The sequence below is a fragment of the Sorex fumeus genome, unplaced genomic scaffold, assembly GCF_029834395.1.
Source record: "Sorex fumeus unplaced genomic scaffold, SorFum_2.1 ptg000169l, whole genome shotgun sequence".
NCBI lineage: Eukaryota > Metazoa > Chordata > Mammalia > Eulipotyphla > Soricidae > Sorex > Sorex fumeus.
In genome coordinates, this window is record NW_026606226.1 from 9,474,673 (window position 1) to 9,492,383 (window position 17,711).

General features: G+C 46.9%; 1 protein-coding gene across 1 annotated transcript in view; it reads left to right on the plus strand.

Annotated features, from left to right (window-relative positions):
- The first annotated feature begins 883 nt into the window (after positions 1–883).
- The window catches only part of EXPH5 (exophilin 5), an 80,848-nt gene continuing 64,020 nt past the window's right edge, over positions 884–17,711 (plus strand). Inside the window, exon 1 of the mRNA XM_056107551.1 lies at positions 884–1,017. Within this exon, the coding sequence (XP_055963526.1) occupies positions 899–1,017 (119 nt within the window). The 5' untranslated portion in view covers positions 884–898. The remainder of the gene's footprint in view (positions 1,018–17,711) is intronic.

The window sequence follows — 17,711 nt, forward strand, 5'->3', positions numbered from 1 at the left end:
TGGAATAAATAATGCTTTCTAGGCAAGGCGATTTCTATGGTTTCATAGGAACATATGTTGCTTTCATCAGGTAATTAGATATCTGAAAGTGGCACCTGTATTACTACTTTGAAACTGTTCATTGAGGTTATCAAATCTGACAGACAATTGCAGGGGGATGATTTTTAACTACCCTTTGCCCCAGGACTATATACTCTAATGCAATAATAATAAAAAAAAAAAGTTGAGCGTTTGTCAGGTGTTTCCTTCCTAAAGACTGACAATGACTTCTGGGGGGGAGACAAAGCGAGAGTCTGAGGGGTGGTAGGCTTGGCAAGGAGCTTCTTGCCAGGCCCAGGCGAGCTTCTTGCCCACCCGGGGCTTTCAAGGAGGGTGGCGGGGGGCTTGTTTGAAAGCTCCCCGCTGTCATTCTGTTTCCTACGGGCTCTCTATTGAAAAGGAGGATTGGCCGTAAGTCTCTTTCCACTCCTCTGCTAGGTCCAGCCCAAGTCCTGAGAGCAGACAGCGGCGGCCAAAGCAAATACTTCGGAGCCCACACTTGAGCCCAGGCGCGTCCCGGGCGCGGGGTTGTAGGATTGTAGGCGCGGCCGGTCCCGCAGGGGCTGGGGAGGGGGCGGGACGCGGCAGGGAGAACACGCCCCCGCGGGCCTGCGATTGGCCCTGCCCCCGCCCCGCGGCCCTTGCCGCGTCCCGATTGGACGGCGGGGGAAGGACCTGTCAAAGAGGCGGTGTCCGGAGGCGCGCGCTAGGTGCGCGCTGCCCGAGCGGCGAGGGGCGGACTCCGCCGGGGCCGTGCGCTCCGGTTCCTCCACCTGGTCTGGGCGGGCTGGGAAGATGCCCTGGTGACCCGAGGCGCCGAGAAGCTCCAGGGCGCCCCCGCCCCCTCCCGGCTGAGAAAATGACGAGAGTTCCTCAGGGGTTTGATTTCAGCTTCTTAAATGACCACGAAGCCTGGACGATCCTGCAGGTGCTGGAGAGGAACGAGGAACTGCAGCGGGCGGAGAAGGACCGGATCAGGTAGGGCCCGGGGCCTGCGCCGCGCCGCCGGCCCCCGCGTCCTCCCCTCCCCGGGCGCCTGCCGCCCCCCGCGACCCCTTCGCCTGGACCTGCGGACTGTGTTTCCCCGAGAAGCACGCCAGTTCTCGGAGGTTCTTGGGGCGCCTGGCTGGTGCGCTTCCCCCCCGCAGCATCGCGCACCCCAACCCGTGCGGGGGGCGCGCCTGGCCCGCAGGTGCCTCTCCCGGGGGTCACGCGGGCCGCCGAGACTCGAGAGGTGTGAGTGTGTGTGTGTGTGTGTGTGTGTGTGTGTGTGTGTGTATGCTGAATAGTGTGCGTGTATGTGTGAGTGTATGCGCCGGTGTGAGTATGTGTGTGTGACTGCGTGTAGTGTGAATGTGAGTGTTATGTGAGTTACGTGTAGTGTGCATGTGGATGGTTGTTGTGGCTGTGTGCTTGTCTGTGAGTGCATGTGACTGTGTGTGTGTGCGCTCTGTCATGTATGTCGTGTGAATGTGCCTGCATGAGTGTGCGAGTGCGTGTGATTCTGTGTGTGTGTATGTGTGTGTGTTTGTAAGGAGGTCTCTGGAATGGACCAGAGTCACTGGAGTGGGTCATAAGCCCTTGTTCACCCATGTGCTATCAGATGCCCACTGGCTGGTCCCCACTTCACCCCTCAAGAGCCAGTGACACTTCAGTGACACCCCAGAGAGCTGGCCCCTGCAGCCAAGTGGTTCCCCAAGACGAGAGCTGTAACCCCAGGAATTTGCCAGGTCCTGTGATCTGAAACAGCAGAGTGAGACTGGGACACACAGAGCAACTTAGCATGGGGGAGGCTCCTTGGTGGGCAGCGGTAGGGAAGAGTTACCTTCAAATTTTACCCTTGCTCTTACTGTGCACTGCTGTGGATGAGGGATTAGTTACCAGGAACTGATGGCAAGAGATTATTACCTGGGGTGTCAATTAACCAGTTTTTCTTCTGGAGACAGGAGGGATTAGATCTGGAATGAATTAAAGGGACCCGCCAATGTTGAGGTAGATGATCCAAGGCCTCCCAGCAGACTGTGGGAGAGAATTCTTGGAGATGTGAATTCTAGATTCCTACCTCTTTCCACATACCCTGCTGCCCCTCCGACTCTCCAAAGTCCTTCTAAAGTTCAGGGAAATGGTGGTTGGTCTTTGTAGAAGCTATTAGAACACACTGGACCCAAAGTTCTGTCTTTACGCTTCTTACCATGGGAGAAAGTTTGAAGATGTGTGTTTTATGCCATCACACTCTGCCTTTAGGAAAAAATGGGCTCTGGTTTTCCCTCAAGCAGCGTGAAAGTGTGGCTTCCTGAAAACATAGTGTTCATGCTCCCACACCCCCACATGCATGTACCCACACATACACACATGCTATACACAGGCACACCCAACCTTGGCAAGGAGCTCTTGAGTGTTGCATGGGATGTGGCTTCATCATATATTCCAAAGGGACTAAGCAACTATAGTTTCTCTCTCTGAGGTTATTGGCAGTGTTTGTTGTCTCTCGGGTGGATGAAGCTTATGTGTGCCTTATGTATTGGGGGGAAATGAAGGACATATTAAAAAGTGAGGAGAGGGGCTGGAGCAATAGTACAGTGGGTAGGGCATTTGCCTTGCATGCGGCCGGCCCGGGTTCGATCCCCAGCATCCCACATGGTCCCCCAAGCACTGCCAGGAGTAATTCCTGAATGTGGAGCCAGGAGAAATTCCTAAGCATTGCTGTGTGTGACCCAAAAAGCAAAATAAATAAATAAATAAATAAATAAGAATAAAAAGTGAAAAAAAAATAACAGGAGGAAGTTTCCACTTAAGGTAGATCAACTTCAGACTATATATAGTTCATGAACTATATGTAGTCTGAAAAATACTAATAGAATTTTTTGTTTGTTTTGTGCAAGAAAATTTGACATTTTTATTTAACCGGATGCTAGTGTGTGTGTGTGTGTGTGTGTGTGTGTGTTACAGCAATTTATAATTCCCACTGCTACTGACTTTACAAGGAACAGTTCTAGACATAAAGGGCAAAGGCCACTGGGTGAGGCCTTTGAAAGAAAGCTTAAACACATTTTCTGATTTTTATGGTGTTCATATTCTAAAGGAATCAATGACAGAAAAAAAACCCACAATGATAAAATATAAACAATATATAACTTTCCAGCAACTAAAAATTGATATTCAAACATGAAAGCATCACAATTAGAAAATAAAAATAAATAGACACTTAGGCCAAATACTCACGACAATTATTTCTACTATTTTCCTTCTCTTGATCAATTCTTGGACCTCACAATCAAATACTCTTCACTGGGTCGTACATTGCATAGATTATTCTGTTCTCTGAACCCCTGCATGGCTTTACTAGCAAATATGGGCTTGCAGAAAGGCCTGCGGTAGCATGTCAACTTGGCTGTATTTTCTGCTGATTTCCTTGATCATTCCTGTGATCATATTTTCCAGATCATAATATTTTCCAAATATACAATCAGGACACATGACACATTTCAGAGCATAATTTGGGAGATAGTACTGTCAGCTTGTTTGAGAAACTCCTGGAGTTCCTTTTTTGCTAGGTTGAGACATGGTTTCAAAATCTCTTGGCCAGGATAGTAAAGGATGTAATGGGGGAGTTTGGAAAGTTAGCTGGGTGGGAGACAACTAGTAAGTTCAGGTGTATCTATGACAGACTGGAGGTGTCCACACAATAACTAAGAAGAAATTTCCTAGAGTTAGAGATGGAGAAGTGTAATGCCATACAGACCAAGATCTGTCCCGAGATGGACATGAAAAGTCCCAGAGTAACTGAGTTCATCAGGAAGGAGGCAATAGCCCCGCCCACAGGAAGGCTTCTGAACATCGAACTTTCCCCTGATCTTCCATCTCTGGCTCAAGCTTATTGGAAAATATTTGCATTAGATAAAATAATTCTTGTAATATATAAAGTACCTATTCAAATTTTTAAGAAAAACAACAAGATTCAAATTGATATATAGGGTAAAGATAGAAATATCACACTAAAAGATAGAAATTCACACTAGCAGATATACTAACAATAACTAAATCATGTGGAAAAAGTGTTCAGTTTTGAAGTCTGTCCAAAACAAACACTGTCCTCCCTTTGTTCATCGATTTGCTCGAGCGGGCCCAGTAACATCTCCATTTTGAGACTTGTTGTTACTGTGTTTGGCATATCGAATACGTCACGGGGAGCTTGCCAGGCTCTGCCGTGCGAGCGAGACACTCTTGGTAGCTTGCTGGGCTCTTCGAAAGGGGCAGATTGAAGTAATTTTAAAATATGCAAGTAACCTTAATATACCATGTTGCATTAAAATTTTTGAAAGAAGTTTTAAACGATAAAAAGCAAATCTAGTGAGAGGGTGAAATGAATAGAGTTGAAATATTTGGGGGCATTGTAAATGGAATGCGATCCTATTGATGAGCACTATGGCAATAAATACATGGTTTAATCTTGACCTGATCACTTATCCAGTTCTAGGAGACTTGTCAATTTTAGGAGGAGGAGGAGGAGGAGAAATGGGCACTCCAGCATTTATTAAGTTCTATCATTTTCTATAACTTGTATTCGTACCCCAATAACTTCTTATTGTTGGTATTTAGGCCACACTGGCAGTGCATAGGGCTTTCTTATGGCTCTGTACTCAGGGATCACTCCTCATGAGGCTCGGGGGAACTTAATGGGATTCCGGGGATCAAACCTGGTGGCCATATGCAAGGCAAACACCCTACCTGCTGTACTACCACTCCTGTAACTTCTTAAGGTACATACTTTCATATCCATTTCACAAAGCAGGAAAAGACTTACAGAAATTGAGTATCTTGTCCAAGTTAATCAGCAGAATTAACCAGATTTGAGCCAAAATTCAAGTCCAGCTCTATCTCAAGATTATTTTACCCATCTGCATTAACAAATCCTTATAACCATCTTTGTGGTGAATGTTATCCATGGCTTTGTATGGAAATGAATTGTCAAGGACAAGGAACTTATTCAAGAGCACACAACTTACAAGAGACAGAGCTAGACTTTGCACCCAATCTAATATCACTCCCAAAATTATTTTCTTCCTACTATTCCCTATTTCCTCTAAGAAAATAATTCAGTAGCGGAAAATCGAAACATGGGCCCTTGGGTTTCACTTAGATCACTCAGGCTTATCATGGACATAACTGTGAGGGGAAAAAGGCATGATCTATTTTTTTGAAAAGGAGAGAAAATTGTTTTATGTCAGTAGTATGGTTTTTCTTCGAGGGCACGTGTTTGTGGACACAGAAACTCGAAGAAAATGAGCACACATTTATGTTTTTCCTTTTGATGCAATTTCTAGGGCCTGAATTAGTGCACAGAACATGGTGAATATTCAGAAAGTGTTTGCAGCTGGACCTGGGCTTACCTGGATGGTTGAGAGGGCCTCTTGCCTGCCCTCAAGCCAGATGCTGCTGGGATGACATATCAGACTTGGGGGAAGGTCGCATGGCAGGCTGAGTAGTCCTGAGGGGCATGCGCACCCCTGAGTCTATGAGAAAGAAGGCTGAGGAAGGGAAGACATAGGATTCTAGACACAGTGAGAGGGGTACCATCAACTGGCAAGGTGCTGACATAGACCTCCAAGAAATACTTGATGTAAAATTAACAGCCTGCCTGGCTGGAGTCAGAGCCTCTGCAGACCTTCATCTTTTCCCACCTCTAACTCTCTATTTTATCTTCTTTCCATTCCCCTGGTAGCCTCTGCCCAGCTAGACAGGATACTGAATCCTTTAACCCTATAAAGCACAGCTATCTCTGACATTCATTCGTTTCTGTCGGGGAGTCTGTGTTACAGAATGAAAGCCAGTTAAAGAAGTAGAAGTTACAACTTAAAGTCCAAATTGACAATTCTACTTCATGTTGGATGGGGGGGGGGGGGGAGAAATGTTCTTAGACATTGTCACAGAAGGAGCCTTAATAAACATTTTTAGTTCTTGCACAAAGGGAAAGAAAAATGAATGAAAACCTGAATTACAGTGAACTTGCAGGTGGAAAACTCTCCCATACTTCCCTTATACCTGGAGGAAATGTGTGTGTGTGCGTGTGTGTGTGTGTGTGTGTGTGTGTGTGTGTGTGTGTGTCTAATGTATAGTATAGGGGTCAGAAAGATAATACAGTGGGTAGAGCACTTTCCTTGCAGTGGCCATCCCAGGTTTGTCCCAGGTTCAATCCACATATGCTCCACTGAGTCTGCCAGGAGTGATTCCAGAGCAAGGAGTAAGGCCTGACAATGAACAGGTGTGGCCCAAAATCACGGGGGGAAAATATGTAGTATGTACTATGGGATATATATAACGTACAATCTGAAAAGTGTCTTACTGTTGACCTATCTTTGAAAAAACACACCTATGACTTCCTACCCTCTGATCCTCCAACCCCTTCCTCTTCTCATAAATATAATGGAAATAGAAGATACAAAGATATTATATCAACTAGTCATCTTGCAGAAGAGGTATCAATAAATTTAAAATGTTGATTTTTCTCATCACAACAAAAGAAACATATGAAGTATCTCTTATTACAATTCCTAGCACATTTCAGTTGAAAAATAGCATGTCAAGGTTTAGCCTGTTTTTGACTTGGTGTCAAGATTGCAGTCCAGGAGGGTTTCCCAGAACTGAGTTGTTTTGATTGATTGTTTCAAATGCCCTTGAGCTCGGCTCAGTCCTGAAGGAGACTGCATATATCCAAGTGGTGAAGTAGTTGACAGCTAGGACTTCGCTGCAGAGTCCTGCCGAGATTAGAAGCCAGCTACACAAGTCTTCTCTGGCTCTCTGCCTTCCCTCTCCCCTCCTTGCCTATGAGCTAGACCTCAGAGAGCCTTTCAAGAAACACTAGATACTTTATTGAAAGCTAAGTCCTATGTCTCAGACACTGTGTTGGCCCTGAGGTCCTGACCATTCTACACTCTGAAGACATAGAGTGTAGAACAATCTGCCACAAATGGCTTCAATCTCTGCAGGTTTGGGTTGGTGGTGAAACCACCAAATGAAGTGCTCACATAGATGTAGCTTGCCCTCAAGAAGCCCTTTGACTCCTGTGGGAGAGACTAGGAGAAGTACCTGGAAGTCACAAAAGTGATCTCTTATCTTGAATGTTTAGATTCAAGTTTCAGTATTAGTATCATGGATCTCTAAAGTGATCCAGCAACATCCAGTTTACTTCCTTCTTTGCAAGTGAGGGACATGTTTCCTTCACACATGTTCTCCTGTCTGGTTATTTCTGTGGGTCACGGACATTGCATGCAGAACTTACACTGTAGGATACTTTCTTGCACCAATGTTGGGGAGCAGAGTGCTTGTTGTTTTAGTTTTTGGGTTTTGGGTCACAATCAGCTTGTGCTCAGGGCTTCCTCCTGACGCTGTGCTCAGAGCTCACTTCTGGTGGGTCTCAAAGGACCCATATGTCGTGCGGGGCATTGAACCAAGGTCAGCCTCGTGTTTACCTATGTTGCTATCTCTCTGGCCTCCTGTGTGTTTTTTAGGTTTTGTGACATTATAAACTCCTTTTAACTTTTGTAGTCTTTTGAATCAGTTTGTTTGTATCCCCAGTTTAATTTGATGAAACCATATATATATACATATACATATATCACGGTCACGGTCCTCCCGTTGTTCATCGATTTGCTCGAGCGGGCCCAGTAACGTCTCCATTGGAGACTTTGTTGTTACTGTGTCTGGCATACCGAATACATCACGGGGAGCTTGCCAGGCTCTGCCGTGCGGGCGAGATACTCTCGGTAGCTTGCTGGGCTCTCCGAGAGGGGCGGAGGAATCGAACCCGGCTCGACCATGTTGGCTGCGTGCAAGGCAAACGCCCTACCGCTGTGCTATCGCTCCAGCCCATATACATATATATACACATATGCATATATATGAATCACGTTGAGATACAGTTACAAACTAACAAAGTTTTGTGATTACATTTCAGTCATACAATGATGGAGTACCCATCCCTTCACCAGTGTTCATTCTCCCCCACCAATGTTCCCAGTATCCCTCCTGGGAACTCCCCCTGTCCCCCCCCCCCACCTCTGTGGCAGGCACATTCCCTCTTACTCTCTCTCCTTTTGGGTGATAAAACCATTTTTGTTTTTTGTCTGTCACTGTCCGTCACTGTCCTCCCGTTGATCATCGATTTTCTCGAGCAGGCCTAGTAAGTCTCCATTGTGAGACTTTGTTGTTACTGTGTTTGGCATATCGAATATATCACGGGTAGCTTGCCAGGCTTTGCCGTATGGGCAAGATACTCTCGATTGCTTGCCGGGCTCTCTGAGAGGGGCAGAGGGGCAGAGGAATCAAACTCGGGTCGGCCATGTTGGCTGCTTGCAAGGCAAATGCCCTCCCTACCTGCTGTGCTATCACTCCAGCCCTTTGTTTTTTGAATTTTTTTTCTTTTTGAGTCACACTCAGCAATGCTCAGGGGTTATTCCTGGCTGTGCACTCAGGAATTACTCCTAGAGGTGCTTGGGGGACCATATGGGATGCCGGGGATTAAACCCAGATTGGCCTCATGCAAGGCAAACGCCCTACCCACTGTACTATCACTCCAGCCCTGATAAAACCAGGTTTTTTTAAAGTTTTTGTTTGTTTGTTTGGTTGGTTGGTTTTGAACCACACCTCACAGTCCTCAGGAACTACTCCTTGGCTTTTTGCTCAGAGATTGCTCAGTGGTGCTCTAGGGGACCATACTGTGCCTGAGATCAAACCTGGCCTTCACTTTGCAAGGCTAGCTTGCAGTGTGCTCCCCTTGTCAAGCTATCCCTCCATAGCTGTCTGTCGCTGTAGCTCTGTCCTCTCATTGTTTATCAATTTGCTCAAGTGGGCACCAGTAACATCTCCACTATGAGACTTGTTACTTGTTTTTGGCATATTGAATACGCCATGGAGAGCTTGCCAGGCTCTGCCCTGCAGGCAGGATACTATCAGTAGCTTGCCGGGCTCTCTGAGTGGGGCAGAGGAATCGAACTGGGGTCAACCACGTGCAAGGCAAATGCCCTACCCGCTGTGCTATCGCTCCAGCCCTCCGTAGCTAAAACAGGTATTTTCAAACACTAATAATGATAGCAATGACCATAAGAGCAAATTCTTAGTTCTCAGTAGTGCTGTGCTGGGAATCAAACCCAGACCTCCCACATGCAATGCGTGTGCTCCAGCCCTTTGAGCCAACTCCCCGTCCCTGTGCCCTGGGCTTTATGGGTTTCTTCTCATTTGATTCTCATGACTTGATGAATTAGATTTTTTTAAAATATACATTCTCTGGGAATGTAAATTGGTGTAACCATTTTGGAAAATGCTATGGAAGTTCCTTAAGAAGCTAGAGACAGAGCTACAATATGATCCAGCAAATTTTTAAAATGGTTATCTAACTGATGAATATGAAACATTTACACAAAAAGTTACTGTTATCTTAAGCATTTATACAAAAAATTACTGTATTAAGTAACTTTGGCAGTCTTATTTGCTGTAGCTAAGATGTGGAAACAGCTGAAATGTCCATTGATAGATGCTTGAAGAAGATGCAGTGCACATTCACATAATGAAATTGTGGGCTCGTTCATGGAATCACCCATCCTGGCTGGCTTAGTTACTCCCAGGACTGGCAGCCTCTTGGTCTCCTGAGCATTGTTGGAAGCTCCTGCTCCAGCTGCATAGGTGGAATTTGTAAGGATGCACATCACACCATTAAGGCATGACATATAATGCTCTAAAATATAAAACTGTTTGTTATTTTATTTCTCATAATTTTCATAGATTATTTTTATTTTTTAATAAGTTTTATTGGATCACTGTGTATCTCTTATTAAAAAATCACTGTGAGATACGGGCTGGAACGATAGCACAGTGGGTAGGGCGTTTGCCTTGCCTGCGGCTAGCCCAAGTGAGCCAGGTTCGATTCCCCCACCCCTCTCAGAGAGCCCAGCAAGCTACCAAGAGTATCTGGCCCACACGGCAAAGCCTGACAAGCTACCCGTGACGTATTCAATATGCCAAACACAGTAACAATAGGTCTCACAATGGAGATGTTACTGGGCCTCCTCGAGCAAATCAATGAACAACGGGAGGACAGTGCTACAGTGCTACTGTGAGATACAGTTATAAACTTTCATGATTACATTTTAGTCATACAATGATCAAGCACCCATATCTCCACCAGTGCATATCTTACACAAACATTGTTCCCAGTGTCCCACCCGCCCCCCCACCCTAGCCCACTCCCTGCCTCAGTAGCAGGTACAATCCTTCTTATTCTTTCTGTCTAATTTTGAGCATTACAATTTGCAATACAGATACTAAGAGGCCATCATGTTTAGTCCTTGGTCTACTTTCAGCACATATCTCCCATCCCGGGTGATCCCTCCAATCATCATTTACTTAGTGGTTCCTTCTCCATCCCAACTGCCTTTACCCCCAGCATGTGGGGCTGTCTTCCAAACCATGGCATGAACCTACTGGCCCTTATCTCTACTGTCCTTAGGTGTTGGTCTCATATTTTGCTACTTATATTCCACAAATGAGTTGCCGTCATTCTATGTCTGGTCCTCTCTTTCTGATTAATTTCACTTAGCATGATACTCTCCATGTCCATCCACTGATATGCAAATTTCATGATTTCATCTCTTCTAACAGTTGCATCATAGATTATTTTTAAAATGATGACTTTCCCCCTATAATAAAGAAATGCAGGGCTGAGGTGATAACCCCAGTGGTAGAACACATAACTAGCATGTGTGAGGCCCTGAGTTTTCCCCAGGCTACAGAGCCCACCTCCAGCACCCCCACCATTAGGTATGATCTTGGAGACTCCCAAGCACTACTAGGCTGTCCAAGGCTGAGCTTTAGCAGGAAGGAGTCATAATCCTGAGCACTGCCAGTGTGACCCTTGTGGGAAAAATGTTCTTTAAACTTCAGAAATAGGGGCCGGAGAGACAGTAGAGTAGATAGAGATTTGCCTTGCATACAGCTGACCCGGGTTTGGTCCCTAGCACCCTATATGTCCCCCAACTCTGGCCAGGGGTTGTCCCTGAACACAGAACCAGGATCAAGGCCTAAGAACAACTGGGTGCACCCCCAATCCTCTCTTCCAAAAACCCTCAAAATAATCAAAAGTATTTGTGGAGTTGGGACCATAGAAATAGTACAGGGGTTAAAGTTGGCGAGGTTGCAGATTGTAGGAACTCTCCTACATTGCTGGTGGGAATGAAAATGGGAAAAAGTGACTTGGCAGTTTCTTATGGATTTGATCTATAAAATATGATCAACCAGTTTATTATGTATCTTCATGCGAAACCCTGTACAAATATTTTGTTTGCTCTGTTTTGTAGCCCATACCTGGCAATGCTCAGGACTTTCTCCTGGCTCTGTGCTCATGGATCACTGCTGGTGTCACTCAGGGGACCATGGTGTCAGTAATTGAACAAGGATTGGCCAAGACAAGTGCTTTGAATCCTGTACTACCTCTCTGGTTTCTGTGCAAAGATCTTTTTTTTTTCAATCTGTTTCATTCAAAGTTCTCTAAATCTGGAAATGATATAAATTGTTGGTCAGAATGTAAATTCACGAACAGTGAAATGTCCGTGTAATGAAATACCACTCAACAGTACGAGTGAATAAATTATTAAGGTAAAGTACAACTTGCATGAATCTCGGTGGCATTTTGCTGAGCGAAAGGAGTGAGTCTTGAAAGAGTATGTGCTCTTTGCTTCAATTTACGTAATATTCTCCGAGGAGCTTCCCAACGGTGTTAGGAGCCACCTAGAGCTACAGCTGATTTTGCTCACGTGGCCATGCAGTACTGAGGGTCAAACCAGAGGCCCTAAGCATGCCAGTCCTTGAGCTCCAGACCTTCAACCACCGCCTCAGCCCCTATGTACTTTAAAATTCTTTTAAGGGCACAACTATAATCACGGAGAACAGCTGCCCATGAACACACTGGTGGTACAAAATATGGAAAACAAATCGACAGGGTGGGCTGGGAGATATTTATTATTGAGGAGGGAGGCATTAGGGCCACACATGGTCTGGTCCTTGTTTTGTGCTCAGGAGTGCCCCCTGGTGGTGTTAGGGGTTTGTTTGTGGTGCAAGGTGGGTTGTGGGCAACTGGGGGTCAGTGGGATGTAAGACAAGCGCCCCACTTTTGTGCTATCTCTCCAACCTCACGTGTGCGTTTCTCAAAACACCTCAGCTGGCTCCATTCAGTGCAGTAAGATCCCATCTTAGCTGACTGCCACTGGACCACTGATTCCACTTGTCACATCTTTCCTCCCTCCTCCTCTTGCAGCTTGTGCCAAGGAATCCTGATTTCTCAGGAATCTTTGTGGTTTGGGAGCAGAAGGCCTGGAATCCTAGCAAAGGACGATCAAGAGGGAGAGGTCTGACGCAGCTGTAATAAATCCGGTTTCCAGGGCTTCCCACTTCACCTTCCTCCAGAGGATCAAAAGGACCTTCTGCCCTTGCAGCTGTTTAATCTGGCAACTGGAAGAATGGCTTTTCACTTGGTGTTGTTTTTGTTTTGTTTCACTGCCCACTAAGTGTGGGTCGCACATAAACAGAAATGTTGCAGTATCTCCCAGCTGATTAGATCATGGCCCTGTGAACTCTTTGAGCCCACTCTAGTCACGGGCTCTTCCCAGGGGCCCTGGATCACTTATGCTCAAGGGGAGGACGTGGACTAAAGAAACTCCAAGTTTCCTGCAAGGTCGGATTAGCTTTCTGTAGCACAAATTGACCAAAAGAAAGAGAAGAGAGCTTGATTTCTCTCTGATGGTTCTCTAATTACTCAAGAATACTTGTCTGGGGACAAATATGTGTGATACTTTGAAGTCTACATGCTCACTTGATACCGCCAGATGTCCTTAAGATGGGAAGAGAAAGTAACCATTTTTATATGGTTAACCATTAGACAATACAGGTTTGGACTGCCTGCATCCACTTATGTACATATTTTCTCCTCCTCCTCCTCCTCCTCCTCCTTCTTCTCCTCCTCCTCCTCCTTCTCCTCCTCCTCCTTCTCCTCCTTCTCCTCCTTCTCCTCTTTCTCCTCCTCTTTCTCCTTCTCCTTCTCCTTCTGTAGGGAGCCCACCTCGTATTGCTCAGGGGGCTGGCTCTGTACTCTGCATTCAGGAATCTCTCCTGGCAGTGCTCCGGGACCATATGGGATGCCAGGGATTGAATCCAGGTCGGCTGCATACAAAGCAAGCACCCTACCTTGTACTATAGCTTCGACCCCAATGTACACATTTCCCCCTCACCCCCACCCCTCAGTTCCACATTCATGGAATCAACCGGCCTTGGAGGTCGGTGGATTGAATCCTTGGATGCCAATCTGGAATTCGTGGACACTGCATGCCAATGACTGGGAACTTAAGTATTAGGGGGCTTAATAGCCAAGGGCGGGGGTTAAAGATGCCCTGCAAAGGATGTCTGGAGTTAACTTTGGAGGAGTCGAAAATTACACATGGAAGGCTGGGGAGATAGTCATAGCTCACATGGTTATCTTCATGCCTGGAAAGTGTAAGGTACGTGCCTGGCAAGTGTGAGGCTGAGTTTGATCCCTGGTCCTGCATGGGCCCCCTAGACATAAGAGAATCACTGTCACTGTCCTCCCATTGTTCATTGATTTTCTCGAGTGGGCCCAGTAATGTCTCCATCGTGAGACTTGTTGTTACTGTGTTTGGCATATTGAATACGTCACAGGTAGCTTGCCAGGCTTTGCCATGCGGGCGAGATGCTCTCCGTAGCTTGCCGGGCTCTCCGAGAGGGGCAGAGGAATCAAACTCGGTTTGGCCATGTTGGCTGCATGCAAGGTAAACACCTAACTCGCTGTGCTATCACTCCAGCCCATATAAGAGAATATGATAGGTAAATTTTAAATGAATAAAAAATAGGTGAAATTTAAAATTATACATAGACTTTTTTGTTACACTATGATGCCAGACCCCTAACCCTGGCATTATTCAAGGACTAACTGTATTTCTTAGGTAGAAAAACAACATTCAGAGAATTTCCAAGACCAAAGAAACACTGAGGGGTGAATGTGGGCTTAGAACAGAAGATCCCCAAATGTCCCAAACCTGCCCAGCCAGAGGTTCTGTAGATGAAGTTATCATATGGGTGATGGGGACATTATATGTGAGAGGTACCTGTCATGACCTGCAAGGACCAAATAGTGAGGAGAATGCATGCGGGTCATAGCACTGTAGTGGGGGCCAGATCATGGCCCCCATTCTCTCCATCAGCGCCACTTCTACAACATACCAGCTAAGCTCTCCATCCATGGGGGACCAGGTGCTGTCTGTGGAACTGGCCCCCACTCCCAACTGCAGACACATGTACTCCCAGCCCCCAGCACCCCAGGGTACCAAGGACCCAGGCAGGAATGATTGTGGGGCCCGGGAACTTGAAAGTCAGTCTCTGCGGAGCCTCCCAGATGGCCTGAGGAACGGTGTGGGTTTTCCTCAAACGCCCTACACTGCAAGCATTTATTTGATTTAAATTGTGTCGGAGCCCAGATGGTGGCACAGGTTTTCCTTCTCATTTTTAGGGTTTTTTTTTTTTTTTGGAGGGTGGTAATGTTAGTTTACAATCATTTTTAGGCTTTAAAACTGCAGGACTTTTGACAGCCTTTTTAAATTCTGCCATGCATCTTCCATGTGGTTCTCTTTCTTCCGGATGCCAGAAAAGCAAATGAGAAGGGTTTGGGGGAGTGTGCCTATTTGGGGGTGTTGGTTGAATTACTGCGTTTGCACTTGAGTTTTGCACACGGGGCTCACTCCCGGTCACCAAAGGCCTCCAAGAGCTCTGCTTGCCCTAAGTAGTGGCTCTTAGGGTCCCTCTAGATGCAACTAGTCCAGAGATTTTAACAAGTCGTTCCAGGTGGGGAAGTGAGGCAGAGAGGCCTTGGACATCTGCACACTCAGCATTTCCTGGTTTCTCCTGCCTTAGGGTCACCGGTTTCCCCCCTGTTCTTAGGACCTCTGTCCCACATCTTGACCTCTGTCCCGCATCTTATCCAAACTCAGTCTCAGTTGTAGTTTACACTATAGCACAGGCTCCACGGAAGGCCACTGACAGGCCAATAAATTAGGTCATGTCTGCCCAGAGCTATTTAATTGCTTTGCTCTGCCATCCAGGCAAAACTCTGTAAAAGGTTTATGAGTAACACGTTCCTCCAGGGTAGCTGTCTTCTCCTTCAAAGCTGCATGGGGCGCCACCCAGAGCCCTTTTCAACACCCAGTTTTTCTAAACTAGGGCTCCGCCTCTTCCCCCAACTGTTTTCCAGTTCCCCCAGCTTGCAACACCTTGTTCTAGACTTCCCAGATGCTTCGGGAGACCTCACAGGATCAAAATGATGCATAAAGGAAACTCCTTTATGATAAGCCATTTGCATGTGTCTAGAAAGCCGACAAGAAGGGTTGCAAATGCCCTACTTCTCTTCCACTGTTGATTTGTTGTGCATCATGGTAACCAGGGCTCTCACACACCCATGATTGTGGTGCTTGACCATTTGGTTGTGGTGTTTCCACACGTGTCTGAAGGACGCACTCCTTTAGCTGTGGTGCGCGCACACACACACACTTGGGTGGTAATGCTAGTGGTGGGTTGCACATCTGGCTGCAGTACCTGCACATCTGTTTAGTTATAGTGCTTTCCAAGACTCGCCCCCCCCCACGACCCCAGTTGCAGCATTCACACATATTGGTTGTGCTACAGTTGGAAGTTGCTTGTGGTACCAGCGATCTCACTGGGCACATGTGGTGGCACCAGGGATCGAACTTGTGCCTTAGCCACCAAGTCATCTCCCAGTCCCCTGTAGGGTTGTTTTGTTGTTGTTGTTGTTAAAACATACATGATTTTATTCTTTCCTCCTCCCTTTCCTTTGTTGTTATGGTTGTGGTTGTGAGGACTGAGGTCACACACTTGGTTTCAGTACTCCAGAGATTGCACACATAGTTGTGGTAAGAATCCCAAATGGCTGTGCAGCCAGGATCACCACTTGTCACAAGGGGAGGTATTGGGGCTTGAGCTCGAAGCCTCATGCCTGCGAGGCAGGTGCTGCACCACAGAACCACACCCCTAGGTCCCAGCTACTGTAGTTTTAAATTAAAGTGATAAAAATGCTTCTCTGTTCCCAACACATCTCAGCGTCTTTGAGGTCCAGCCCCCTCCATAGGGACTACATAAGTACCTTCAGGGGGTCCCTGGGAAGGTAAACCAGGGACCCCATACTCCTTTGGCTTGGGTCTGCCTCCCTTCCCAGGAAGCAGGGAACCATCAGCAGTTTAATTGCAGCTAGCCTTGAAGCTCGCCTTCAAAACTACCCCGGGCTCTGTGCCCTGGCCCACTCTCCTCCTGGGCCAGCATGAAGGCTGTGATCTTTGGCACTGCCCTGCCTGGAGCCCCAGGCTGGGGCGAAATTCAGCCGTAGAGCACTTGAGTTACACGTGTGAGGTTCTATTCCCAGCACCGTAAAACAAACAAAAGCAGCCTCTGAGAGTGGGAGCCCCAGAAGATAGGATTTCCCCCCATGGCATGATTCAGCAGTGTCACTTTTGCACAAACCTTCACGTATTGTGCAGATATATTGAGATCGTGCTACCTAGCACCGGCGATGCATAAAATGCTCACCACAGTCTCACTGCAGGGAGCGAGCAGGAGTTTTAGAACAGCAGGTTCTCTAAGGTAGCAGATGATAAGGATGTAGTGCAGAGGAACCCAGGGGTTCCTTAACCCTCCTTAAGGGAAGACTTAATGAAGGACATGATCAAGGGGTCCTGAAGGTGGGGTGGGGTGAGTGCAGGAGGAAGCACATCCCTGATGCATGTCTTAGGGCTTAACAGAAACCATCAAATTGTTAGAGAAGTAAGAGACGAAGTGCAATTTGCTTTTTAGGTCTTGAGTTATGGGGAAAAGGTGAAACCTGGATTAGGTGAGAGAAGTATGTAAGGAGGGGGGGGGGGGTCTTAGGCTGGGATGAAGAGAGAGGAGGCACCGGAGAATGGCTTGGAAAGTAAATAAACAGGAATGGTTTGGTCAATGAGGGAGAAAGGTCCCTGCTCATGAACTCAGGCTTCTAAGGCTATGATCTTGACACTTGATCCATCATGAGTTTTTCCTGGAACTGGTGGATTCCAGAAGATTCCAGAAGACACTTTGTAGATTCAGGGCCACTTGTAATGAGAATATTAAATTTCATCCGTTTCTCCCCCAGCTTCTAAACAGATAGATGCGGTAATGAGCAACGTGCATTTTCTGTGGGAGCTGCAGGTCGAGCGTGAGACGTGAGCAGGATGGAGGCGAGGGGTTGTGGGCAGATCTCGCAGCAGAATTCTGGCGAGGGAGATGGGAACCTGCTCCCCCGCGCCAGATGGCCTGGTAAAGGACTTCTGGGGAGAGGCTGACGGCAGCCTCCTGAACAGAGGAGGGGCTGATTGGCCCCCAGGAACCACAGGCGAGCCAAGGTGAGCAGCCTGCCAGGCAGCGGGTGTCCGGCCAGCCAGAAGGACAGTGGGTGACACTTGCCTCCTCTTCAGCCTTAGATCTGTCAGGAGTTTTATCTCTCTCCTGTGCTAAGCAAGGAGAATGAAGACCGACCGATCTCTAGAACACCCTTTCTTCTCTTCCAAGAAGGAAAGTGAGACATCGCCTCC